This window comes from Rana temporaria, chromosome 13, assembly GCF_905171775.1.
Source record: "Rana temporaria chromosome 13, aRanTem1.1, whole genome shotgun sequence".
Lineage (NCBI taxonomy): Eukaryota > Metazoa > Chordata > Amphibia > Anura > Ranidae > Rana > Rana temporaria.
In genome coordinates this window covers 50,630,699-50,657,645 of record NC_053501.1, presented here as the reverse complement: position 1 = coordinate 50,657,645, position 26,947 = coordinate 50,630,699, and the positions used below count along the sequence as shown (strand labels likewise).

The window sequence follows — 26,947 nt, the reverse complement described above, 5'->3', positions numbered from 1 at the left end:
TGCCACTCCTATATGAACTTTATTTCTGTGGATGCATTAGGACTGCAACTATTTTCTTTTTTAATATCACATCAATTTTAGATATTGGCTTCAGAACTGTATATTTTTCAAATTACTGTTTAGATTTATTATTTTTAGCGCAACAACCTTTTTTCCTCTGTTCTATGCTGTTGTGTTTTGTATTAACACTCCGCTGTTGCAGCTCTATTAGCAATTTATTGTTAGTGTTTTTCAATATTTCTTAGCGCGGTTTTTTTCTTCCTTTGTTCCAGATTTACTAAGGGCTCTTTCACACGGAGCGGACCGTTTCTGGGTCCGCTCCGTGTGTCTCCGTCGGCTCAGCGGGGATCCCCGCTGAGCTGTCGGTGGATAGGGCGGTCCCCGCACACAGTGCAGGGACCGCCCTGTCTCTGCTCCGCTCTGCCCTATGGGGAACCGGATGCAGACGGACCGTCTGTCCGTCTGCATCAGTTCCGTTCCGCCGGACGGAAGAAAAATAGGGTTTTCTTCCGTCCGAAAACCGGATCCCGACGGACGCGGACGCCAGCGGATGCTCCATCCGCTAACGGACGCGATCCCATAGGGATGTATTACAAGTCCGTTAACGGACTTGTAAAAACGGACAGGCGGAGCGGACGTCTGAAAGGGGCCTAAGGCTTGTGCACTCAGAATCTGGTGCAGCTGTGCATGGTAGCCAATCAGCTTCTAACCTCAGCTTGTTCAATTATGCTTTAGCAATAAAACCTGGAAGCTGATTGGTTTCTGGAGAAAATTAGCCTGATTTTGCACTCTCCAGCTTTAGTAAATAAACCCCTTAAAATCAACTCCAGACCTTTTACCTGCTTAATTGATGAATAAATAATGAAGGAGTAGTCCACACCTGGCCATGAAATGGCTTTTGATTCAATTGTCCAATTACTTTTGGTCCCTTATAAATGGGGGGGGGGGGGCTATTCTTAAGAGCTGTAATTCCTAAACCCTTACTCTGTAGGTGTGCAGAGAATAGTAAGATGTACTATATTTTTTAAAGTACAAATTACACTCCAAAACTGTCATTCAGAATTCAAAAAAGTTTTCCCTGTTAAACCAGGGTTATCTTACCAAGCATGAAAGTGATGGCTGTTCACTTTAAAATACAAATTTGGCTGTCTTATAGTTAGCAAAAAAGTCTGGTGCACTTCATACAGCAATTAGACCCAGTCAAAGGAAGATGTTGTGGTGATCCTCTGGATTAAGTGTGGGTATGGGATTGTGTATATAGGATTAAAAAACTTTTTTTAGTTTTCCCCTTTTTACTGGTTGAACTAGATGGACTTGTGTCTTTTTTTGACCAGACTAACTATGTAACTATGAAATGGCAGATGGTACCGCCAAAGTATAGGCCCAGTCCAAGATATCACCAGCACACCATATTTAGATAGACAGGACACTTTAATGTTTCAAGGCCGCATGAGATAGTAGATTAAATCAGTGTTCACACAAGGCGGTCTAGGGGGGCGGGACCTTGCTACAGTGCCACCAAACACAGACCCGGCTCTATGACACACACCATGTGGGTGCTTCACTTAGCAAAATGCCAAAAAAACTTGAATAAATGCTAACATTTAAAAATGCTCAAAAACGCATTTTTTTTTTAACCATTGAAAAAAATAAAAAAATAAAGCTACACTGAAAAACGCTAATAAACGCTATTGCAAAAACGCTAAAAAACGTTGAAAGGCTCCCTGCAAAGCTACTGTTTTTTTATAGCTTTTTTTTAGCTTCCAGTGTGCATGGAGCCTAAATCTTCAACTGAACGACAACCACGTGTTCATTTTCTATTCAACAAGGAAAGTTGTGGTTTGATGTGTATACATTTATACTTTAGCAAAGCATCTAGTAGTAAATTAAATGGAAAGGATTCTTTGTGGGTGAGCATTGTTATTATTACGTGGTTTTAGCCTTTTATTTCCTGTAATCAGCAGGAAAAATTGATGACTCTGGATGTTGTGCAGCCACAGTCATATATAATAAATGGACATAATTCCTAAATGCGCTTATTATACAACAATAGAGAGTACTTACATTTATGCCAAGAAAGGTAAAACTGATTTGTGTAATGTGCAATTTAAAGACAGCACATAAATTACAAACTGGTACACATGTTACAGGGACGTTTTTAACACAACAGAAATGGAAATATCATCAATCTAGTACACACCAAGTTTAATAGCCATCATTATTATCATATCGTTACAGTAAAGATATCTTGCTCGAACGTGCCTAAAGTGGTGGAAAGCTTATTTTTTAATCTATTAAGATAAAAAAAAATGTTTTTATTAAAACCCCTTTAAAGCCTAACTCTAGGAATTAAAAAAAAACCTACAAGCTATAAATGCTTGTTATATCTAGGAGTACACAGAAAGAAAGTAAATACTTACCTTGCCCCTGTATCCAGCACTGTGCACTGTCCCCCACAGGTTTTGTGATTTTTTATTTAAAGGCATGTCCAAAGCAAAAACGTTGTCTTTAATATTTAATACAGTAACAAAAAGGTTACTACTCCTATCATTTTTATTTTTTGTTTGCCGTCTATGTCCCATTGGGGAGATTTCCCCTTATTTCTTGTCCTGTATACGCAACAGGAAGGGGAAGGAAACCAATCCAAATTGAGGTAAAGTGTCACCACTGGAAGATTTCCTATCTATTCCTTTTCCGATGACAACTGAAAAAGTAGGATATTCCTTCATAGCATTAGTTATGTGGCTTGCATAATGTTTCCAAATATATGTAAACCAGGTTATTTACGAAAGGCAAATCCACTTTGCACTACAAGTGCAAAGTGCACTTCAAATTTACGCTACGCCGCCGCAACTTACGGAGCAAGAGCTTTTATTTACATTTTTATTTTGTTTGATACCTTATACTAAAAGCGAGTTCCACCCTAAAAACAAACTTTTAATCAGCAGCTTCCCTTTAATCTAAATAAAAACGATTGTAAAAAGAAAATTTTTCTTACCTGTAAATAACTATTACTAGGCAGATTTCCTAATCTGCCTAGTTCCTAGTCCGCGGTGGATGTACTTCAGTTCCGAACCCCCATGGCCTGTATGGAAATGACGCGATTTTTCGGCACAGTAATGCCCAGAGACTCCTGGGAAATGAGTGTCATCATTTCCCAGGAGTCTCTGGGCATTACTGTGCCTGAAAAATCACGTCATTTCCATACAGGAAATGACACAATTGTTATCTGCTAAATTCTGTTATCTACGTTGTCATAACAACGGGGTGGGACGTTCCTCCGCCACTGCCCGTTGTCATGGCAAAAATCCAAACTAACGGCGGTACGAGTGCCGTTATACTGCGCATGCTCGAGATCGAGAGGTGCATGCTGCACCTCTATCGGGAAAACAAGGAAGACACATGAACTGGGCTTCACATGCCCACAACTATCATGGAAACAGTCACAAGATCGCTCAGAAGATATCAGTTTAGTGTTTTCACTGATTTATGTACCGATCGTAATTTATTAATACGTGTTAAAGAATAATGCAATTGATTATAGATCGCCAGAAAAATAAAAAATGATGCCTGGAACCCCACTTTAAATACTGCCTAAAAAAAACAATAGAGATTGACCCGCAATTCTGGAAATATGGATTACTCTGGTAAATACTGCTTTATTTTATTTTTGTACTACTTCTTGTTAATGTCGCAATGATGTAAAATTAATAAAAATATGGAACATTTTTGCTCAGGCAAAAAAAAAAACCACAAGGCTATTTAAATGGCAACATATACGCACACCATAGATGGTTCCGATTTTGAAAGGATTTTGATTCCAAGGACAAAGTGTGCAACATTGTGTATTGTATTTATTATATTGCTAATAAAGTATCTTTGTAAACCCAGGTTGTTTTATATGTTTATATTTGGGCAATTATGAATGTGGTGGAATTGTGGTAGCCACATTTGGAGCAGCCACAGCGCTAAATGGTCACTCATATTTCCAAGCCCCCAATTTAAAAACATCATATACTTGTCTACAACAAGTAGACATTATTGTAGTAGACCTCTTCACATTTATGCACTGTGTGGGATTAATGCTGCAGTGTTGCCTGAGGGCTAGAGCACCGAGTACCAACATTGAGATCAACAAAAACAAATCTCTAACCTCCAATTGTGGCTAACACGATTCCGCAATATTCAGAATTACCAAAATATAAAACATGCTGGGATTTACAAAGATAATTTATTAGCAACATAATATAATACACAGTGTTGCACAATTTGTCCATGGAATTAAAAACCCTTCAAAAACGGAAAAAAAAAATTTGGTATCCATTTTAAAGGGGTGTTCCAGCCTTTTTTTAAGTTTATTAAAAGTCAGCAGCTACAAAAAGTGTAGCTGCTGGCTTTTAATAAACAGACACTTACCTGCTCCACGGTTCCAGCGACGTGCCGGCCGGGGCTCCGCTCCACGCCCCCCCTTGCCGGCCGGCGTCTTCATTCCTAGTGTGGGCACCTGGCAGTGACAGCTTTCGGCTTCACGGCCGGGGACCCACTGCGCATGCACAAGCGGCACTGCGAATGCGCGAGCGGCGAGGCGCCGTCCGATTGGACAGGCGTTTGCCTACAGGGAGGGGCTACAATAAGGCGATTAAGCTATTCACCATACCAGCCCTTCGGCGGAAGGAGGAAGTGGGACAGGAAGTCCCACTCCTCCAGACCCCCCCACTCCCCCCCAAAAAAATGACATGCCAAATGTGGCATGTAAGGGGGGAAGGAGTGGATAAGGCGGAAGTTCCATTTTTAGGTGGAACTCCACTTTAAGCAACAAAAGTTCAATTGATGTAACGCACCCAATGTTCTACAGCTATGTTAAGGCCTCGTACACACGACCGAGAATCTCGTCGTAAAAGAAACATTGTTTTCCTCGACGAGTTTGTCAGGCTTGTCGAGAATCTTGTCAAGCTTTCTTTGCGTACACACTATCAAGACAAAGTCTCGTCGTTCTCAAACGCGGTAACGTACAACACGTACAACGGCACTATAAAGGGGAAGTTCTATTCCATTGGCGCCACCCTTGGGGTTGCTTTTGCTAATCTTGTGTTGCCGCTCACATTAGGCCACTTGTAAGGCCATATAACATTTGTGCCACAGCCACCCTTTCCAGAGAAGGGAGTCTGCCTAAAGCACTGGGTGAGACAATGTATATATAGATATAAAATGGAATCAAAGCACTCTATCGAAAAACACATCACACAAATATATCCAATGGTTGTCTGTACATGTTACTTTCTTGTGCACACTGATATTCTAAAGTCAATGGACTACAGCGTACAAGTCAATTGCTCAAATGTCTCTAAGCCAAATTGTTTGACTTTATATAGTCATAACTGGAAACAATATTTCCAATCAGTATTTATCAGTACTCTGCAGTGAAGGAAAAGTCCTGACACCCGACCAGTTTCTCTGAAACCATGCCAGCTACCTCTGGAGAGCAGGAATGTACATATCTCAATAGCATCCCATTAAATAGAGCAGATGGGTGCCAGATTGTGTCATCCATGTGCTACCCTAATGCCTTGTACACACGATAGGAATGTCTGATGAAAATAGTCCGATGGAAATTTTTCATCAGAAATTCCAATCGTGTGTGGGCCCATAGGTTTTTTTTCCATCCGTAAAAAAATAGAACATGTTTTAAAAAAATCCTATGGGAAATTCCGATCGTCTGTGTGGAACTCCGTCTGAGAAAATTCCTACGCGTGCTCAGAATCAAGTCGACGCATGCTCGGAAGAATTGAACATTTTTCTCGGCTCGTCATAGTGTTTTACGTCACTGCATTTTGTACAGTCAGAATTTTGTCTGACAGTGTGTATGCAAGACTGATGGAAGACAGCTTGATCGGAATTCTGATGAAAAATTCCATCAGATTTTAGTCCATCCGAAATTCCTACCGTGTGTACAAGGCATTGGAAACACTTGGTGAAACTTATTTTAATTGTAAAAGAGAGATAGTAAACTGATAATCCATTCCATTGCATGCATACAGCAGTCACATCACCATTATGAATGAGTTGACATTTTTTGCAGAAACAGCCTATTTCTCTAAGCAGGCAGTGCTAGGTGAAATAAAAAATGATTATGCTTATGCATGTGGTCGGTCTGTGTGCGCCAGTGTGGGCCACTACAAAGCGTGTACTTTTGTATGGCGTTACCAAGAGTGATGTCTAGTCTATGTGGCAAGATCAAGAGTACACTCTTTCCATATGCCATGACTGGGCACACAGTCTGTCAGTGTCGGGAAGAGGTGAGGAGGACCACCGAAAAAAATAGGTACTTCAAACATTTCTAAAAATACAAGTTGGGGAAAGGGGGGGGGGGGGCTCAGGGCAAGTGTTCAGAGTTGTAGATATTTCCTGACCGATGCCCTCAACAGCTTAACCTGGGCTTCCAGGCCCCATCCAGAACTCCCAACGGGGTCTGCCGACAGCCACAAACCCCCCTCAAGCCACAGGTGCAGCAGCCACAAGAAAGGAGAGCAAAGAAACAGCCAGCTGCCAGATCCCATGGGGGTGGGGGGCTTTAAAACAAGTCCCCCTTATATATTTTCATCTAAATATAAAGGTGGTGTTTTCATATTTGCAAATCTATTGGTAAGGACATTCTGACCCGTTTAGTGTATTTAAAAGAGGCAACTGCAGTCTGCTCATAAGTCTTGTAATAAACATATCTTATTCTTTGCCATTCTGATGCTTCCCTCCAACCACTGCATATTATTTTATATACAGTATATACTGTGATTCTGTACTTGTCAAATATGCTGCAGAAATCTCCCTCCACCAAGTCTGGCTGCGTCCATTTTACCTGTGGGCAGCTGAAGCTCTTGCCTGTTAACTTCCTGGATTTACACAGACACACAGAGGCACACCTCCAGTTCTGCAGCTCTCATTGGCCCTCCCTTCCTGTCAATCTCGCACGAGAGTAAGAGAGAGAGCTGTGCATGATGTCATAAGACTAGGCTTTTTGCCATTCAAGATAGAGGAATTGGGCTGTATAAAGTATTTACTGGCAGAAAAAATAATTACTATCCAAAGTTAAAACAACAAGGCAGAAGATTTAATAGATAGAAAGACAAAAAAATTACTAAAGGGCCACTTTAAATAGAAGCCTAAATTTGTTTTCTGAATGGCTGATTGCATTGTTGCATTTTTTATCAAGCGGTTAAAGTCAAATATCCACTAACATTCTGCAAAGTAGGAGCAATGCTGAATCAACTCCCTCCCAAATCGTAACGTTAAACCATCAGGATAATTAATATTCAAAAGCAGAAATGTATGTGAATATATCTTGTACAAAGGATACAAAGCCTGGTATATAGAAAACGAAGGTCTTTGGTGTTGACAAATGCGTCAGTTGATTTGTCAAACACAGAAAGTTATTGTATGCTGAAAATTAATAGTGTAATAGACAGACGGGAGAGAGAGAGAGAGAGAGAGAGAGAGAGAGAGAGAGAGAGAGAGAGAGAGAGAGAGAGAGAGAGAGAGAGAGAGAGAGAGAGAGAGAGAGAGTGTAGGCGTGCGCACACAATCACAGCATTATCTACAGAAGGCTAAGAAATTAAGCTTGTAAATTATGAAAGGAAAAGGACTATTGAAATCCACTAACACCTAAACCATGTAGAAATATATAAAAATGTATATACTGTACTTAAGCTTTATATTTATTTACTTTACCGATTGTGTTACTAAACCCAGGACCCTGCATTCAATATATCTGATCTCCCATAGTACACAGAACATGGACATTTAATTATTTTATTAAATATAAACTGCTAAATACCTCTTCTCATCAGCAGTATATAGCAGTCCTGTGACTTCTATCAGTGTCCGACCGAGCACTGGTTAAAGCTTGTAGGAGGAGTTTTCATTCTCCTCTGACTGTCCTATGAGGCTGCATGGCTCCTGACCCTTTGTCTGGACAGTGCTGATTGGCCCTGTGCCGATCACAAGCACCCTCCCCAAAAAAAAATAGCAATACACAAACTGAGCATGGGCAGAGTGCCCCATAGTATCAGGAGATGGATTGGGGACTGTGGAAGAAGGGGAGGATCAGAGAAGACCGAATAAAACAGTCTTTTTATACAATGCGCAGGATTAACCCCTTAGGTTCCAGAGTGAGTATAACAAGCATGCTTTACTGCATAAACAGACTGATTTTACCGTTGTGGGTTTAGTAACACTTTAAGGACTGGTTCACACTAGCGATTTCAGATGTAAGTTGAGATACGTCCCACTGCCAGGTGCTACAACTTGTTTAAAGTAGCGTTCCACTCAAAAGTGGAAGCTCCACCAATCTGCTTCCTCTCTCCCCCCACTGGTGCCACATTTGGCTCCTTTCGGGTGGGAGAGGTTTTTGATAGGAAACAATTCCCGATTCGGGAGACTGTGCCACGGTGCCGTCCCTCGGAAGTTCAGCCCCCCCTCCTCCTTCCTCCGCCGCCTGGGCAGTTAGAAAGTGCAGCACGCTTCGCACATGCACAGTAGGGAACCGGCTGTGAAGCTGAAAGGCAGTGCCCGACAGCCGATCCGAAAGACAGGTAAGTTTACATATATTAAAGGTTTACATATATTATTTTTTTCCCCCTAGGTGGAACACCGTTTTAAGCACCATAAATTAGATATTTTTTGTCAAAATTAAGAGTTGGGCAGGAAAGAGGGTGTCAAAAGCAGTGAGGCTACTCCTTCCTGCGTGCACACTCCCGTTCCTCTTGTTTGGCTACACAATCAAGTCTGTTCTGCCATGACATAAAATGGCAATTTTATTAATAAGAGGAGGGATGTCTGGACACAGTCTGGGGAATTACCAGAGCTTCCTGTGCCATCATAATGGTGCAGGAAACTGGCACAAGTACTGTCCGCCACATTAACAAAGCTGACATTGCTGTTTTAGGTCTTTGTGCCACCAGCATCAGTTTCTATTTCAGAGTGAAATAGAAACTGAAACAGAGTCTGCACCCAATTCTCAAAGGGAATGCAGCCATTTTCCATATAGAAATACTGAAGAGACCTAGGAGGTTAATTTACTAAAAGTGGAGAGTGCAAAATCTGGTGCAGCTCTGCAGAGGAACCAAGCAGTTTCCAGTTTTTTTTTGTCAAAGCTAAATTGAACAAACTAATGGTTGGAAGCTGGTTGGCTACCATGCACAACTGCACAGGATTTTGCATTCTCTCCAGTTTTAGTAAATCAACTCCCTAGCGTATGGGATGTAAACTGTCTGAAGACCGATCCATGTTTGTGCTGAGCCGGTGGGGGTATCTGCAGGGCTGTCTTAATGAGAGGGCACAACTGGGCACTGCCCAGGGGCCCTAGCTGCATGGGGGGCCCCTGCACTTTACCCAAAGCAGCTGGTCCTTGAGCCCATGCTGCCTCGTAATTGGGGGCCCCATGATAGAACTGAGAGTGATAGATACAAAGGGGAGGCAGTCTGCCTCCTATTTACTTGATGTCTGTTTACCCGCACCGCCATCATTGTAGGGGCCGAAGAGCATTACTTTGCCTAGGGGCCCATGATGCTATTAAGACGACCCTGGGTATCTGTTGTGGACAATCAAAAGCATGTAGCTCCAACTGAACTGCTCTCTGTATGACATTGGTCACAGACACAACATAAAACACTCAGTAGGTTGCTGCTAATTAACAAAGTGGCTTGCACCCTTAATTAGGCTTAAGTTCTACTTATTTTTTTCAGGTTAAAATAGAGTGGTGCAAGCATACAGGCCATACTGTCCATTTTCTGTTAGAGTTACTTTGCTCCTATTCACAATTTATTTAAATTGGGACTTCTGTCACTCCAGAAATGTCCACTGGGTCAGTCTGTGCTCCAGGGATGCAATACCATCCCTGGCCAGCAGTTGGCACCAGAGGGGTTCTGGCAGAGCAACTTTCCCCAGCAGCCAATTAGAGGAGTTTTTCCCTCGTGGGGCATGCTGGGGGAGGGTATATCTGTGACAGGTGTCATGTGCTAAGAAATCTTCGGGGGTGCCGGTTCCAGGTGCGGCATCAACCTTCAGGGTGCATGCATCCATGGACCCCGCCGGCGCCACCCACCTGGCCAAAGTTGCAGGCTACACCAAGCCTCATCCGGAGGTGAAAAGGGACTCCAGTGACTTACTGGGTCGCCAGTCTTATTGAGAGGATCCCAGGCTGGGTGCCGTTTGATTGGGGGGTCGGCTTGAGGAGAACCCGGAGGCAGGTTATCCAACAGGGCTTGAACGAACCAAACGGGGATCTGGTGACCGGAATGCTGACAGGTACGCTTTGCTGTCATCCGGTGACCTATGCTAAAATCTACTGGGGGGGATTCGCTCCATTCATCTATCCAGCTCGCTTAAAGTAATAGGCCTGTGGCAGAGGCCTTAGAGCCAGGTCTGTGAGAGAGATCTGTTCCTCCCAGCAAAAATCTAAAAAGTGACACTTCGGCTGCCAGGCTTATGTCAGAAGTCTGTCCGGGGGCACTTCACCCACTCTGGCTAGAGTGGCGACGAACAACAATCTGATACTACACAGAGCAGGATTGCTCAGTTCATATCCAGGCCTGATACTGCAAGGTTTTCTCTCTCTCTCTTCATCAACCTTTTTCTTGCCATTTGATGTTGATGTTGGCCTAGAAATAAAGCATTGGAAAACCTTTATTCACTGTCTGGACCCTCGCTCACTGCTTTGTCTCTCCAACTGCACCCCTGGACCATATCAAGGTAACTTAATATGCCGATCCCAATAACAAATCAGCGGCTCCTGCGGGGGTAGCGCTACATAAATAAAAGTTGGTAATTTCAAATCACCCCTGCCAGTGTTAAGTGGTTTGTAAACCAATACATTCTGCTAGAGAGCTTGAGCTTGTTAAATATAACAGACTTGCTGGCTAGATAACCAGATGAAATAATAAGAAAGAAAGCCTAAAAAGTAAACTAATGCAGCCATCACATCGAAGAATTGGTAAGCTGCAATATGATAAATATTTGCCTTTGGTTTTAATACTGCTTTAAAGCGGATGTGCCATGGGAACAAAATATTAAAAGTCAGCAGCTACAAATACTGCAGCTGCTGACTTTTAATAATAGGACACTTACCTGTCCTGGAGTCCAGCGCCGATCGCAGCAGAGCACGAGCGATCGCTCGTCACTCTGCTGCTCCCCCCGCCATCCACGCTGAGGGAACCAGGAAGTGAAGCGCTGCGGCTTCACTGCCCGGTTCCCTACGGCGCATGCGCGAGTCGCGCTGCGCCCGCCGATTGGCTCACACGCTGTGTGCTGGGAGCCGAGTGTTCCCAGCACACAACGGGCGACAGACGGGATGTGACGGAATGCCCGTCTTTCGCCCGTATCGTGTGGCCGGAAGTGGGTGCAAATACCTGTCTTTAGACAGGTGTCTGCACCCCCCTCCCCCCTGAAAGGTGTCAAAAGTGACACCGGAGGGGGGGAGGGTTCCGATCAGCGGGACTCCACTTTAGGGTGGAGGACCGCTTTAACTACTTGCCGACCGCCCACCGCCGTTATACGTCATCACTTTAGAGATGAATATCTCGGTAACGGTAGCAGCTGCTGCCACAATCGAGATATTCATCTCTTCTGTGGGCGGCCGTGTTAACGATAATGGCGGTCTCCGCGCCGAATCCGCCGCGAGATCGCCGTTATCGGTGGCGGGAGAGGGCCCCCCCCCCTCCCGCCGATGTTCCGCGCCCTCCGCCGCTTACCGGAGCCGTCGGTAGCGGCGGAGGAGATCGCGACCATCCGGCAGCTGAGCGGGGACGAGACTGAAGGAAAAATCTCCTTCGCCCGTCCCCATAGCTCCGCTGGGCGGAAGTGACGTCAAAACGTCAGTCCCGCCCAGCGTCTTAAAGAAACATTTTTTTTTTTGTCATTTGAAAAAATGACATTTCCAAATTTTTTTTTTTTTTTTTTTTGCATTTAAGCCTAAATATGAGATCTGAGGTCTTTTTGACCCCAGATCCCATATTTAAGAGGACCTGTCATGCTTTTTTCTATTACAAGGGATGTTTACATTCCTTGTAATAGGAATAAAAGTGATAATTTTTATTTATTTTTTTTCAGTGTTAAAAATTGTAAAATAAATAAAAATAAATGCGAAAAGCAAAAAAAAATTTTTTTAAAGCGCCCCGTCCCGACGAGCTCGCGCGTAGAAGCGAACGTATACGCGAGTAGCGCCGACATATGAAAACGGTATTCAAACCACACAAGTGAGGTATCGCCGCGATCGTTAGAGCGAGAGCATTAATTTTAGCCCTAGGCCTACTCTGTAACTCAAAAAATGCAACCTGTAGAATTTTTTAAACGTCGCCTATCAAGATTTTTAAGGGTAAAAGTTTGACGCCATGCCACGAGCGGGCGAAATTTTTAAGCGTGACATGTTGGGTATCATTTTACTCGGCGTAACATTATCTTTCACAATATATAAAAAAATTGGGCCAAATTTATTGTGGTCTTATTTTTTCATTTAAAAAAGTGAATTTTTTCCAAAAAAAGTGCGCTTGTAAGACCGCTGCGCAAATACGGTGTGACAAAAAGTATTGCAATGACTTCCATTTTATTCTCTAGGGTGTTAGAAAAAAATATATATATAATGTTTGGGGGTTTTAAGTAATTTTCTAGCAAAAAAAAATGGTTTTGTCTCGTAAACACCGACTCTGAAAAACAGGCCCGGGGCTAAAGTGGTTAAATCATAAACGCATATACACTACATCTAAATGAGAGATCTGTTCCTGGTTTGCTACACCAAAAAGGTATAATATCATTTTTAACACAGAACAAAAAGTAAATGCTAAAACATAGCTGAAGTAGAAACACATGCAAATTAATAAACAACAACTATGACTGGTGGTGAAGCCAAGAAGTGATGCTATGACTGTGAAATTCAGGCCATTAGAAGAGCTATTGTAGAGCAGCTGTGGGGCTGGCACTGACAGATGAGAAGTTGAGAAGATCATGAATTTTTCTCCATTTCTCAAACACGCTTCACATTCTAAGTAAACCTGTTTCTTTCATTCAGCACTCTGCATATGCCTAACAACCACTGCTCAGTAAAGATAGTCTTAGGACCCCCTGAAAATGATTGGGGTGGGATTTAGTTAAAATTATAAAACAATCTCACAATCTTCTTGCTTCTCTATTGTAGTATTACAAAAGGTGTGCAACCTATACCCAAGTGTACAAGTAAGCATCATTTACCAACTTAGGCTGGGCTCACATCCGACTTCAATGAATGGGATCCGAATTTGATCCCAACATTACCGAAGGGTCTGGTATGGGTTTTAAGGGGAACCCATATGCCAATAAAACGGCGTGGGGTCCCCCCAATATCCATACCAGACCCATATCCGAGCATTCAGCCTGGCAGGTCAGAAAAGGGATTGAATATACCGCTCTGAAAACTGCTGATCCCTTGGTTTTGCTTCCGTCCCACTGAACCAAAAGGGTGCTGGCTGTGCACAGGTGCATTAGATAGAAAAGGTTCTGGACCACCGAACTCCTTGAAACGATGTCTTTATTTGGAAAATTAAGTTCAAAAAACAAAAAACAACCAAAAACAATGCAGTCAAAAAGAAGAAGTGGACAAAAGGAAAAGGATGGCTGACATGTTTCACATTGTATGATGCTTACTCGTAGCTAGTGAACAATGACAAAAACTGCCCCCCCTCCCGAACCATACCAGGCCACATGCCCTCAACATGGGGGGGGGTGCATTAAGGTGAAAAAACATTTGCCTATACAACCCCTTTAAAAATATTGTTTTTGTTTATAGCGCAAAAAAAATGGTAGAATGGGGAGGAAGGAAAAGGTCTTTAAATTGTGATGATTCTTTGCCGATACTGTATGGTGAGGATAAAGGAATCCACTGGATTATTTGTTTTTACAAAAATCAAAGAGTGTATGGCCAGCTTTAGTTTTGAACCATAGAGATGTCAGTTAAGTTGGCCCTTGACGGGCAAATATCTCACTGAAACAGGTGAGGAGATATTTCCTGTTCTCAGCTGACTTGTTCCAGCACCAGAACCCATTGTCATTGTTACCGATTACTGATGGTGACATATGTACAGTAATTCAGAGCTTTTGTTTTTCCACAAAGAACAGTGTAGTATTAAGACCCTCTCACATTGAGACTTTCATACAACTTACAAATCCTTCTTGTGCACTAAAGAGTGCATCTGACGGAGTTGTTTGTTATTGCCTTTCAGCTCATGAGAAACATCTTAATAAATGCAAGCAATGTTTAAAATCGAAATCATGTCTTGCTTTTATGGACCCATTTCTGGCCAGCCCTTGTTTGAACTTGCCCTAGGTCCTGGATCTGAACCAGTAGCATGTATTTTCAATGGCTATTTGTGCTTGTTAACAAAGATTCTACAAAAACAGTATTTTACCATAGAGGAAGCATTGAATATACTTTCACTAAACATGGCATCATAGGCGTGCGCACAGGGTGTGCCTGGGCACACCCTAATCACCCCATGTTCATTAGCATTATCAAGGGACAGCACCAGGTGGGTGGTTGGGGATGCCAGTGGCCAGTGTAAATGCCCCCATTATAATAAAGGCTAGGTTCAACAGTAGGAACATGTTACACCCGTATTTAGGGTGTAATGTAATATGCTCCCAATCAACTATCTCCCACCACCAGAGCCTCCTTTCTGTGATAGCAGGCGGCATTCATTTGTGTTTGAGATTTGGGGTGCACACCCTAATGCAATAGGCTGCGCACACCTATGCATGGCATCTTGTTACTCACCAGTGGGGCATGGTACTGGCTTATCCGCGTTTGATCGGTAGAGAATAGATCATTAAGTAAAAACAATCCATGCTAAATCATGTCCTGGCTATTGGTCTCCTAAGGTCTTCCAATCATATGTACCCCTACATAATGCGAGTCTTTTACATTACATTTCCCTTGTGTTCAGGGGCGGACTGACAACTCATGGGGCCCCCGGGCAATAGAAGATTATGGGGCCCCTGGGCTTACAGATGGTAACCACGCCAGGAGGCAGTGCAGAGGTGGGGCAGCTAAAATCTCTGGATTTTCACATCAAAAGCATGTCGGTTTCGGACATATCAGGGACAGATGTAAAAAAAAAACACACATTTTTACATAGTGTCACTGTTTTTACTGAGCCTGGCAACCCTGATGGGGCCCCTTCGTGGCATGGGGCCCTCGGCAGTGCCCGAGTGCCTCAATGTTGAGTCCGCCCCTGCTCGTGTAGAAAACACTTGGCTACAACTGTCCCCCCCAAGAGAAGGACAGTGCCAAGGGTAAATGTTCAGAACACAGATACACACATTCTGGAAACACAAGCCATGTTTTACTTCATATATCTATACTAGAGATGAGCCAAAACAAAGCTAAACGCTTGAAGTTTTCAGATGGGGAATGTTTACACCAAGTTGTAACCTAAGCTTTCAAAGCTTATTGTTCACGATGTGTCCACTTGTTATCCTTGTTTAAACAATGATTGTAGGTCTCTACTGTTCTCTTCTCATGTACCAAATCAAACACAGAACAATCCAGTATCAGCCCGGGCTTCAATGGGACAGCTCAGCTGAGCCACAAGGTAGAAGGTCATAGACAAGCCTCAGCTTGCCTTGTTCTTGTACAACGCATTATCAGCCAAATCACCCTCCGTAATCTGCTCTGCAATTCAACAAACAGGGAGAGGAGCGATTTTATCCAAAACGTAAACAATGAGCTTGACAGAAAAACAAAGTTCTGGCACGAACGGTGCACTGTAAATAACTCATTTCCAGCTCAGGGGCTAAAACAGGAAACCTATTTAGAGGTTAGCATTATGAAAAAAAGAATGGAGCAAAACAGACTTATATAAAAGTTTTACTAGCAGCGAAATATCTGCAGTTTCACAGTCTATAGGGGAAAAAAGATTTTTGCTAAGTTAAAGTGATTGCAAATGATCACTTTGTAAAACAAAACATTCAGTTTAAGATAGAAATGAAAGGCAAAACATGTCTGTAGATATAAAAAAAAAAAATATAAATGGCTTTTCCCCCCCCCTCTTTTTTTATAAGAGATCACATTCCCTCTGTTCTCATCTACATAAGAGCTGGGGGAGGAGAAACAACAGGTTGTACAGGGGGAGGCGTATCAGCACATGTGTGATCATTGGAGGAGAGCAGTGTAATTTTCCAGCCCAGCTAGAGAACTGACTATGGTGTGCTCTCCTGCTTAGTGTGGCAACTTTTAGTAGGAAATCAGAGGGACTGGCAGGAACACCGGGGATCTCACACAAAGGAAGCAATATAAAGAGAACAGGATACTTTCTCGTACAAGTACATGGTACAGCAGGCACATATAAGGAATATAAAATGTTGGGGTAGCAAACACTTTAACTACTTATGGACCGCCCACCGTCATTATGCGTCGGCTGTTTGAAGAGAAATACCGTTGTTATGGTAGCAGCTAGCTACCATAACCTCAGTATCCTCTTCTTCAGCAGGCGGTCCGCTACAAGATAAAAGCGCAAGATACGCCGCAAGATCACTTTTTATCACTTTTATCGGAGGGCACCTCCCACCACTCTCCGATGCCCTTCCGCCTCTTACTGGAGCAGTCGGAAGCGGTGGAGTCGATTGGGTCCTGTCCCTTGCTGTGTTTGGAGACGAAGTGACCCGTCTCCATATCACAGAAGGGCGGAACGACTGCAAAACGTCATTCCACCCATAGCTCTTAGAGACATTATTTTTTTATTATTTGTTTAAAATGACATTTTTTTTTTATGTTTTGCATTTTAGTCCAAATATGAGATCTGAGGTCTTTTTGACCCAAGATCTCATATTTAAGAGGACCTGTCATGCAGGCTTTTTTCTATTACAAGGGATGTTTACATCCCTTGTAAAAGGAATAAACGTGACACAAATTGTATTTTGTTTTTAAAACAGTGTTAAAATAAATAAAATAAAGTAAGATAAATAAGAATAATTTTTTTTTAAAGTGCCCAGTCTTGACGAGCATGCGCTCAGAAGCGAACGCATACATGAGCAGCATACATTTAGGTAACTAAATACACGCTGAAAACCAATTAGAACCATCAGTGCTGGATCACTACCTATGCAAGCCGTAAAAGTGATAATCACAATATAATATAATAGGGTTGATTTACTAAGAGCCCATTCACACAGGGGCGGCACGACTTTGGGGGCGACACGGCAAGGCGACCTGAAGACAACTTCAGAGACAATTTGCAAAATAACTTCTGTATAAAAGTGAATGCAAGTCACCCTGAGTCGCCCCCAAAGTTGTACAAGAACCTTTTTCTAAGTCGGAGCGACTTGCGTCGCTCCTATTAGAATGGTTCTATTGAATAGAACGGGACGCGACTTGTCAGGCAGCTGTTGCCCCTGTCGAGTCCCCCCTGTGTGAATGGGCTCTAAAGGAGTAGAGCCTGTGATCTGTCAAAACAGCCAACTTGAAATCTCGAACCACGTCGATCAATCATGATTACGCTCCAAGAGGCGGAGGAAAACATGAGGGGGCGTGGCCTGGCTGGTACAATAGACCACAGACCAAATCGGACCCTCCATTCACCTCTATGGCACGGCAGATGTAAACAGACTTTTGTCCGTTTACCTGCCTACCTCTAATCCGATCTGCTTAAAAAAAAAAAAAAAACAGAAGTGGATCTGCCCCCTTCAATCTGATTGGATTGGAGGGCCCAAGTAGTAGCATAGATTTGGCTGTGTCTGTGTCTGCTTTGCATATGCAGACTGGACACAAACTTGTCATCTGCCCACTCTGCTCATTGTCGTCCGCGACTGGTTACTAGGACGCTTAAGTGGCCCTCGGCCTTCAAAAGGTTGGGCACCCCTGACCTACAGTATATTCTTTTAAACAATTATTGCAAAGGTAATGTGCTAGGCTGGTTCCTCATCTTTTACAGCAATAAAAACCTGACAGGTGTTCCGATTCCTCTCCACTCTACTCTATACAAAACTAAAACAATTAGTTATACTTCAAAGTATCATTAAACCCGGACTATGAAACACTCTCATTACATGCTATTTAACAGAGCGTGCATACTCACAAAGCCACTAAAGTGTTCATTTTGTGTGGAGTTTTTTCTTTATAGTCATGTGACTGTCACAGCACCAATCAGAGCTATGCAGACACAGACACACAGCAGTAATAGAAACCCTTCCCAGGGATCTTTTTCTACAGATCGCAAGGAACAAGGGTAGATCATGTGACCACACAACAGTGTTGAAGAAATAAGGTACTTAGAAGATTGGAAAAAAAAAACTACAGTGTAATGAGATTTTATATATATATTTTATGATTTATGTGAATGAATTATGGCAATTAACACTTATTTGTTTAGTATCACTTTAAGTGCTCATGTTGAAAATAAAATAAAATGTCTTATCTAAAAAGACTCACAATTTAGTATAGAAAAACAAAGACATCTTATTTGGACACAGTAAAACGATCCATCGCAGACAAAAAAAAAAAATGTACAGTATTTTTTCAGTGGCTGCATTCAATAAATCTGTTATTATTTAGTCGTCACATCTAGGCAAATAATATAAATAAGGGACATACCACTTCCTGAGATGCATATTTTGGATCATCGGGATCTACAGAGCAATAGCAGTAATCAAAGCCAAACTCCATGAACCGCTCTCTGGGGTCCCCGCAGCCATCTGCTCTATAATCCAACTGAGAAAAGCAACACACACACAGTGAGGCACAGCCAAATAAAATATATTTTTACATATACATTTTTTTTACCAGCAAGTGCTGTTTGGAACATCAAATTTACAGGAATATCATATGGATGGCATCACTTGCCCAGAAAATGCACCAAAACTGCCTGATCTAATGTAAGTCTATGGCAATGTGCGGATAACCTGCACAAATACCCATGGGTATGCTATGCAAAATGGCCATATACTGTACATATAGATGTAGAAGGATGGTGCTGCCAGTTGTCAAAATACATGAACAATGCCTGGATCTGGATTTAACCAACGCTTTCTGCCGGGCTCCTTTAATACTTCAACTGAGAAATGTTTGGTGGGAGGCAACCAACAGGGCCACCCATGGAGAGAATGTCAGTTGGTTCACCAGGAACTGTTGGAAATTTGCTCCGTGTACTGTATGGTCAGCTTTACCTGGAGAGGAGATGTTTGCCAATGAATAGTCTTTCTTTAACCACTTGCCTACTGTGCACATACACCCCCTTCCTGCCCAGACAAGATTTTAGCTTCCGGCACTTCATCGCTTTAACTGACAATTGCGCGGTCATGCGACGTGGCTCCCAAACAAAATTGACGCCCTTTTTTTCCCCACAAATAGAGCTTTCTTTTGGTGGTATTTGATTGCCTGTGCGGTTTTTATTTTTTGGGCTATAAACAAAAAAAGAGCGTCAATTTTGAAAAAAAAAAAAAAAAAACACAATATTTTTTACTTTTTGCTATTATAAATATCCCATTTTTTAAAAATATATATTTTTTTCTCACTTTAGGCCGATACGTATTGTTCTACATATTTTTGGTAAAAAAAAAAAAAAAAAAAAAATCGCAATAACCTGGTTTGCGCAAAAGTTATATTGCCTACAAAATAGGGGACATAATGATTTTTTTTGTATTTATTTTTTTACTAGGAATGGCGGCGATCTGCGGGTTTTTTCGGGACTGCGACATTATAACGGACACATCGGACACTTTTGACACATTTTTGGGACCATTCACATTTATACTGCGATCAGTGCTATAAATATGCACTGATTACTGTATAAATGTGACTGGCAGGGAAGGGGCTAACCACTAGGGGGCAGGGAAGGGGTTAAATGTGTATCCTGGGTGTGTTCTAACTGTGGGGGGAGGGGGGTGACTGGGGGAGGTGACCGATCTGTGTCCCTATGTACAAGAGACACAGATCGGTCTCCTCTCTCCCTGACAGGACGTTTACACACAGAGCTCCACGTCCCTGCACAGTTACTGGGCAATCGCGGGTGCCCGGCAGCCATCGCAGCCACCGGGCACGCGCACTGTGTTCCCAGTGACGCGACGGGTGTGCGGGTGTGCGGGCGCTAGAGGCTTTAAATGACAGGACGTCCTGTGCATATCCTGGTCCGATGTGGGACCCAAGTTGCACCTGAATCAGGGAACAGGGATGCACCAGACCCCACGCTGTGAATGTGAATAGAGCCTAATGTTTTTTTTCCGTTCAACCCAGTGAGCTGAATGGAAAAAACAAAACAAAAAAAACAGACAGCTCAGGTCGGAGCCTTTGTACTAACAATTCGATGTTAGTATAGCCATCTCCCTCGCTGTTTTACTGTGTTCTGATAGGGAGGCAGAGCTCCAGCACACTCCGGTCAGCGCTCTCAGCCATTGGCTGAGGGCAATGATAGGGAGCCGATTGGCAGACCTTTTTCGGTCATATCCCTCTGACAGAGAAGCCGGCGGGCTGCAGTACATATGGGCCGAATGTCAGCCGGTTTCTATTGAACTTTTCGAAGCCACCCAACATTCGGCCCGTGTGTACTAAGCTTAAGCCAAGTGAATGACCTTTGGAGGAACAATAGTCTATAGGCTGAACAATCTAAGCCAAGTGAACGACCTTGCTTTTGGAAAACTGGATTCTACACCTGAATTCTGTCCAGCACTTGCTGAGTTACAGTTGCTCAAGATATTAAATCTTATACAGATGTTTCCATTACACAGCTGCTTTGTTCTCTTTATTATTTCAATATGATTACAGCAGACTTTTTCAGCTACACGGCCTTCCCCTGCTACAGCTGTTGCTATCATTTCGTCTCTTTACTAACCTTATGAAACCTCACACAAATGAACAGCTAAAGCCTGCAACTTCAGCATAGCAATACAATGATCTGGTGTAACCAGAGAACACTTGTGTTCCCAAATGGCCATGACATATTTTTCTACTTCCATTGGAGAGGCTCGTTTTCAAATGTTACTGCAAAAGGAACGTGAAGGTGTTGTTCATACAATCCAGACTGCAGCTGTCATTCTGCATTGGAGGTTAAAAAACTTAAAGGCCGTTTTATTCTAGAAGTCTGTAAAAAAAAAAAAAAAAAAGAAGAAAAAAAAAATCCTATTGAGGTGTCCGTTTATGAAGCAGTGAAGAGTGGTGATCCCAGGGATCACCAGTGATCACAGCCCATAAACAGTTTATGAAAGTTTATCGGGGGGAGAAGTGTTTGAATTTGTTCTCCGGCCGATTATCTCTTCACACAGAGAAGTCTCATAGACTGACACAGAAAAGGCCAGTTTATGAAGCTGCGATCTGAGCTCTTCACTGGTGATCTGTGTCAGAATTCACACTCTCCGATTCACCATCTCAGAGCTGGTGAAGCGGGGAGTGAAGAGAGAATCCCGGGGGTTCTGAGGAGGAAGGAGGAAGATTTTTAACTTCCTTCTACCTCATTCAGACCCCCCAACACTGTAACCATGTCCCCCTGTAATTTTTATACACACATATATATATATATATATATATATATATATATATATATATATATATATATATACACACACACATAAATATATATAATGTCTACATGTACATATATATAATTTGTGTGCATATACATGTATATACAATGTGTGTGTGTGTATACATATATATATTATGCAGGGGGACTCGTTATTTTAACCACTTAAGGACTGGACCATAATGCTGCCTAAAGACCCAAGGTGTTTTTACAGTTCGGGACTGCGTCGCTTTAACAGACAATTGCGCGGTCGAGCGACGTGGCTCCCAAACAAAATTGGCGTCCTTTTTTCCCCACAAATAGAGCTTTCTTTTGGTGGTATTTGATCACCTCTGCGGTTTTTATTTTTTGCGCTATAAAAAAAAATAGAGCGACAATTTTGAAAAAAATGCAATATTTTTTACTTTTTGCTATAATAAATATCCCCCAAAAACATATATAAATTTTTTTTCCCCCTCAGTTTAGGCCGATACGTATTCTTCTACCTACTTTTGGTAAAAAAAAAAAATCGCAATAAGCGTTTATCGATTGGTTTGCGCAAAATTTATAGCGTTTACAAAATAGGGGATAGTTTTATTGCATTTTTATAAAAAAAAATTTTTTTTTACTACTAATGGCGGCGATCAGCGATTTTTTTCGTGACTGCGACATTATGGCGGACACTTCGGACAATTTTGACACATTTTTGGGACCATTGTCATTTTCACAGCAAAAAATGCATTTAAATTGCATTCTTTATTGTGAAAATGACAGTTGCAGTTTGGGAGTTAACCACAGGGGGCGCTGTAGGAGTTAGTGTTCCCTTAGTGTGTGTTTACAACTGTAGGGGGGTGTGGCTGTAGGAATGACGTCATCGATCGAGTCTCCCCTATAAAGGGGATCACTCGATCGATGCAGCGCCATAGTGAAGCACGGGGAAACCGTGTTTACATATGGCTCTCCCCGTTCTTCAGCTCCGGGGAGCGATCGCGACGGAGCGGCTATAAACAAATAGCCGCGCCGTCGTCCCGGATCGCTCCCCGAGGGGACCCGACCGCCGCAAGTCGCGGGGGGGGTCCCGATCGGATCCCCCACCCACGTCTAGGCAGGGACGTACACGTACGCCAATGTGCCTGTACGTGCCATTCTGCCGACGTATATGTACATGCGGCGGTCGGGAAGGGGTTAATTACATTAACCACGTGTCTTTCAGTTAACTGAGCGGTGATAATTTATCACTGCTCAATAAACTGACATCTCCGTATTTCTGTGAATTTCTGGTCCGTTCTCCACTGTTTGAAGCGTTGGAAGATCACTTCACTCCTCCAAGGGTGAAGCGATCTTCTCCGCTTCATAAACTGGCACACAGAGGAGAAAAATCTTCACCGTGAATGCCGGAGAAAGAAGCAGTGAATAGATTTCACTGCTTCATAAACGGACACCTGAGTAGGGACATTTAAAGATTTTTTTCTAGTTTTGGATTGATGGAGAAAGGGTTAAAATGTTTGCTGGCATAGTTTCTGTCTGCACCCCCATCAGAGAGATTTTTCTTAAAGGGGTTGTAAAGGTTCGTTTTTTATTTTCTAAATTGGTTGCTTTAAGCTAGTGCATTGTTGGTTCACTTACCTTTTCCTTCACATTCCCTTCTAAATGTTTTTTTTCTTTGCCTGAATTTCTCACTTCCTGTTCCTCCTCAGTAAACTTGTCACCATCATCCGAGCCGTTCTGGCTGGTGTTTAGTCAGCTAGAACAGCTTACTGAACAGATTACTGAGGAGGAACAGAAAGTGAGAAATTCAGGCAAAGAAAAAAAACATTTAGAAGGGAAATCGAAGGAAAAGGTAAGTATACCAACAATGCACTAGCTTAAAGGAACCTATTTAGAAAATAAAAAAATTAACCTTTACAACCCCTTTAACTTCTTGTCCCAAGAATAAAAAGTGGGTACATCTCCTCCTCAGTACAAGTTGAAATCCCTACTTTTACAGCTCTCATAAATTAGGTATTCACTGGAAGTTTATCTCCTCTACAACTGTAACAGACATAACATTTAGAATTTCCCCTCACTTTCTGCTAAGTTGACAAAGGTCTTCTGAACAAATAGTAAGGCCCCTTTCACACGGAGGCGGTTTGCAGGCGCTATTGTGGCGCCTGCAAACCGACCCTAAACAGCGGCTGCTGTTTCTCCAGTGTGGAGCGGTGTGCTAGCAGGACCACTCCAATAGTCCTGCTAGCATAAGGTGACCAGATTTCTAAAATGAAATCTGGGGACATATTTTTTTTTTATACTAGCAATGGCGGCAATCAGCGACTCTCTGCCCGCCGCCGCCCGCCTCACAGCCTGTCAAGTCTTACTCTCCGGCCCCCGGCTACTACTGGGTGGGGAGCAGGTATTTAGCCCTTTGCCTGGAGTTCAGCTTTAATGCACCTCAGTGCTGTTTTTACCATACTCAAAAAAAAAAAAAAAATAACACAATAAAAAGACAAATCCATATGCTGAACATCTTCCTGCAAACTAAATATGCAGCACATGCAAAGAATAGCTGATGATTTCAGGTATCAAACATACAAAAGCACCGCACCGTATATAAAACAGTAAGACGCTGGAACAGACAAACTTCAGTCTAGAAAGTCGTCTGATCATATTTCAAGGCAAGGAAACTCAGAAGCCAGAAATTCTACATGCCAGCTAGAGAGGCCACTGACCCCATAACTGACAGAACAATAGAAGATCAAATATACTGAAGGTTACACATTCCAGCATACAGAAAAACGGGCTCCAGCTTCATAGTGTCAATTTGTTGTTTTTATTATCATTAAAGTAGAATTTATAAAAAGGAGGATAGGATAGATTAAGGGAGGGTTATAACTTCTGTAAGGTTTATTTTTGCCATCTGTGTCCCATTGGGCAGATTTCCTGTCACTTCCTGTCCCATAGCCAAAACAGAATGTGAGAAAATCCCTCTACAGTGAGGGATTCCCTGGTTGTCACCAGAACTAGTGTCCTCATTGGAAGATTTTCCCACTATTCCTGTTCTGGGGTCAACCCAAAATGTGGGATTTTCTTTTACTTTCACTTTCAGTGATAATGGTACAATGGTAATAGAGGGGGGAATCTACCTAATGGGGGCACTGACAACAATTGAAACTGACAGGGGGTCGAATTCCTTTCCACTATTTAAATCTAAAAAAGTTTTGCCTTTAGTTAACTTTAACCACGTAAGCATTGGAAGATTTTACCCCCTTCCTAACCAGAGCACTTTTTACAATTTGGCACTGCGTCGCTGCCATAACTGACAATTGTGTCCTGTGTTCCCCACAATAGAGCTTTCTTTTGGTGGTATTTGATCACCTCTGCGTTTTTTATTTTTTTGCGCTATAAACAAAACAGTGACAATTTTGAAAAAAAAAAAAAATTCCTCACTTTAGGCCGATATGTATTCTGGACATCATATGATGTGATCAGGATAACATGCCATGTTTCATATTCCCATCGCACACATTCCTGGTATAAGCTCTCAGAAATAGGGTGATATAGCAACAACCAGCTGGATACTTGCCTGACGAAGGGTTCCTGCGTGACTCTGAAACGTTGCACTTTTCTTGTGTTGTGATCATGCAATGAACTACCCGTTTGGACCCCACTATGTGCTGATCCTTACTGTGCTGGCAAATATATACCTCAGGATAACATGCCGGAGCGCAGCACGGCGATCAGTGGTGCTGTGTGTCAGTCTGACACACCACATCTCCGATCATGGTATGGAGCCTCTGACGGAGCGGCTTTCCTCAGTTTGCGCTGACACGGGAAGCAATCGGCGTCTCTCCCTGTCAGAGAGGGGTCTGCGCTGATAATCAGCACATTGATTATCAGCACCGCCGCCATCAGATGTGCCCATAAGCTGCCAATCTGTGCCCCATCAAAAACGCCTGCCTGCCAATCAGTAATGTCTGTCAGTGCCCTCAAGATGCCAATTAGTAATCAGTAATGCCTGTCAGTAGCTCATCAGTGCTGCTTATCCAGTGCCATCTATCAGTGCCACCTACCAGTGCTTATCAGTTCCACCTATTCGTGCCCATCAGTGCTGCATATCAGTGCCCATCAGTGCTACATATTAGTGCCGCCTATGAGTGCCCATCAATTATACATATTAGTGCCTTATCAGTGCCCTTTAGTGCAGCCTCATAAGTGCCCGCCAGTGAAGGAGAAAATAATTTTATAACAGAAACAAAGAAAAACTTTTATTTTCTTCCAAAAATGTTGGTCTTTTTTAGTTTGTTTAGCAAAAAATAAAAACCCCATTGTTTATTAAATACCACCAAAAGAAAACTCTATTTGTGGGAAGAAAACTATAAAATATATATATTAGTGCTGTCAAGCGATTAAAATTTCTAATCGCGATTAATCGCATTAATGTCATAGTTAACTCACGATTAATCGCGCGATTAAGGAGGTTCACCCTTTAAAACATTTTTTTTTTTTGTTTTCTTATTTTTTTTTTTTTTTTTTATAATATTAAATTGTGTTTTTTTACATTTTGATCACTTTTATTGCTGTCACAAGGAATGTAAACATCCCTTGTGACAGCAATAGGTGGTGACAGGTACTCTTTATGGAGGGATCGGGGGTCTAAAAGACCTCCGAGCCCTCCTTTGCACTTCAAAGTATTCAGATCGCCGAAAACGGCGATTCTGAATACTGTGTACTTTTTTAAATCCGGCGCCATTGGCAGCCGAGAAACCCGGAAGTGACGTCATGACGCCGCTTCCGTGGTTTCAATGCGGAGACTGAATCAAAGCCGTTTACGGCTTAGTGTCACTCTCCGCCTGGACACAGAAGGCGCCGGATGGAGGATCGGGTCTCCCGGTGGGACGGGAGGCCCGGTCAGAGTGGCGAAAGGCGGCGGGAGGGGGGATGTCCCCTCCCGCTCCTCCGGCATAACAACCGAGCGGCTTTTAGCCGCATCGGTTGTTATGTTTGGATAGCCGATCGCCCGCTCTAAACAACGGTACCGGGATGATGCCTGCGGCTGCAGGCATCATCCCGGTATAACCCCCGAACGCCGCCTCGTTAATCGCGCAATAAAAAAATTGACGGCGTTAACATGGGTTTGTGTTAACGCCGTTAATAACGCGTTTAACTGACAGCACTAATTTATATATATATATATATATATATATATATATATATATATATATATATATATATATATATATATATATATATATATATATATATTAGTTTGGGTACAGTGTTGTATGACCGCGCAATTGTCAAAGTGTGACAGCACTGAAAGCTAAAAATTGTCCTGGGCAGGAAGGGGCGAAAGTGCCTGGTATTGAAGGGGTTAAAAATATTGTTGATTTTAGGTGTTAAAAGAGAAGTATGTGCTTTGGGTTTTTTAAGTTTTATGCCTACCTAGGTCCCCGTCGGTTCCAACACTG

At 42.6% G+C, this 26,947-nt stretch overlaps 1 protein-coding gene across 1 annotated transcript in view; it reads right to left on the bottom strand.

Annotated features, from left to right (window-relative positions):
• The window catches only part of STARD9 (StAR related lipid transfer domain containing 9), a 194,258-nt gene that overhangs the window by 127,430 nt on the left and 39,881 nt on the right, over window positions 1-26,947 (bottom strand). The window contains exon 3 of the mRNA XM_040332736.1: window positions 18,605-18,721. Coding sequence (XP_040188670.1) covers window positions 18,605-18,721 — 117 coding nt within the window. The remainder of the gene's footprint in view (window positions 1-18,604; window positions 18,722-26,947) is intronic.